Source organism: Thunnus thynnus, chromosome 4 (assembly GCF_963924715.1).
Source record: "Thunnus thynnus chromosome 4, fThuThy2.1, whole genome shotgun sequence".
Classification (NCBI taxonomy): domain Eukaryota; kingdom Metazoa; phylum Chordata; class Actinopteri; order Scombriformes; family Scombridae; genus Thunnus; species Thunnus thynnus.
The window spans coordinates 306,330-307,500 of NC_089520.1; the positions used below are offsets into that span (position 1 = coordinate 306,330).

A 1,171-nucleotide genomic window follows, 5' to 3' on the forward strand; every position below is an offset into this window, starting at 1 on the left:
CTTCAAGCTGAAATACAACATGCATGAGACGAAGAAGCATCGACTGGAAACTCTCCAGTAAAGAACCTTGAACATCATGTTGGCTGTAAACTCTTCTTCACTTTGTAATTAAAGTGACAGAACGTCAGGTATGTGCAGAACACACCTGGACACCTGCTGTCGGCTGTAAACAGGATTATAACTTACGAAAGGCTTTTATTTTGACACTTCCTGTCAGCAGAAGAAGACGCAGCAACTCTGTTTGACTTCAAAATAAAATTTAATCAAATCTTAGAAAACAGTTAAATAACGACCAATCAGCTGACTCCATCTTCAGCCGGCCTCGCAGCTCACGGAGCTCAATCATTGGACAATATAACAGAGGCGGGGCTGGCGGGACGCCACGCCCACAAATGCTAATGAAATCAACAGCTGGAACCAGTAAGTAAACATTTGTGTCAACCAATAAGAGAGGAGGATATAAAAGGGGGTGGGGTATAATGTCCAGTGTCCAATCAGAGGCAGCGTCGGATGAGTCACCGGCGCGGGGGCGGGGCCAGCAGCTGTGTGGCGGTGGCGGACTCTGGGAACAGCTGGTGGTAGGCGGGCAGAGGGACGAACGCCGCCGTGATCACTTTACCTGAAAGAACAGGTGACACATCAGAGCTCTGATTTAAACCAGGAAAGATGTTCTGAAACCGCCACAAACGCCATAAACGCCATAAACATCAGATCAGCCGTCGTTAACGAGTTAAACGAGCTGATGAAACCTGGTGTCTACATTAGAAGCTACAGACTGGCTGAATGATGTTCTGCAGGTTCTTCAGAGGAGAGAATATGTGAAATACAGGAAAAACGAGGATGATCAGAGTTGGAATGAAGCGAGAAGATAAACGGACAACAACAACAACAACAACAACAACAACAACAACAAGCCGTGTTTTACTGAGACGACTGTAGAACGCAGGAACGACTCTCCAGCAGCAACAACAAAAACCAGTAACATCAGTTTAAACACTGAGAGCCGGCAGACAATCCCAGCAGGCTCCACCAGCAGGACGACTCTCAGCAGGCGTTCAGGCCGATGGCGTCTCGTTATAATATTATGGGCTGGATTCTTAAGAGACTCCAGTAAACTAGATCACCGTAACTTTACGCCTGTTTCTATATCGTGAACTCTGTCTCAGATTAT

General features: G+C 46.5%; 1 protein-coding gene across 8 annotated transcripts in view; it reads right to left on the reverse strand.

Annotated features, from left to right (window-relative positions):
- Positions 1-240: 240 nt before the first annotated feature.
- Positions 241-1,171, reverse strand: part of LOC137180840 (RNA-binding protein 39-like) — a 21,337-nt gene continuing 20,406 nt past the window's right edge. For 6 of the 8 annotated variants that reach the window (XR_010928061.1, XR_010928059.1, XR_010928060.1 and 3 more), the window contains one exon: positions 535-619. Coding sequence is in view for 2 of the 8 variants with exons in the window: in XM_067586105.1 (XP_067442206.1) it covers positions 516-619 (104 nt within the window). In the remaining 6 variants the exon portion in view is untranslated. Of the gene's footprint in view, positions 620-1,171 lie in introns of all 8 variants that reach the window. The other 2 variants (XM_067586105.1, XM_067586104.1) reach the window with 1 other exon arrangement.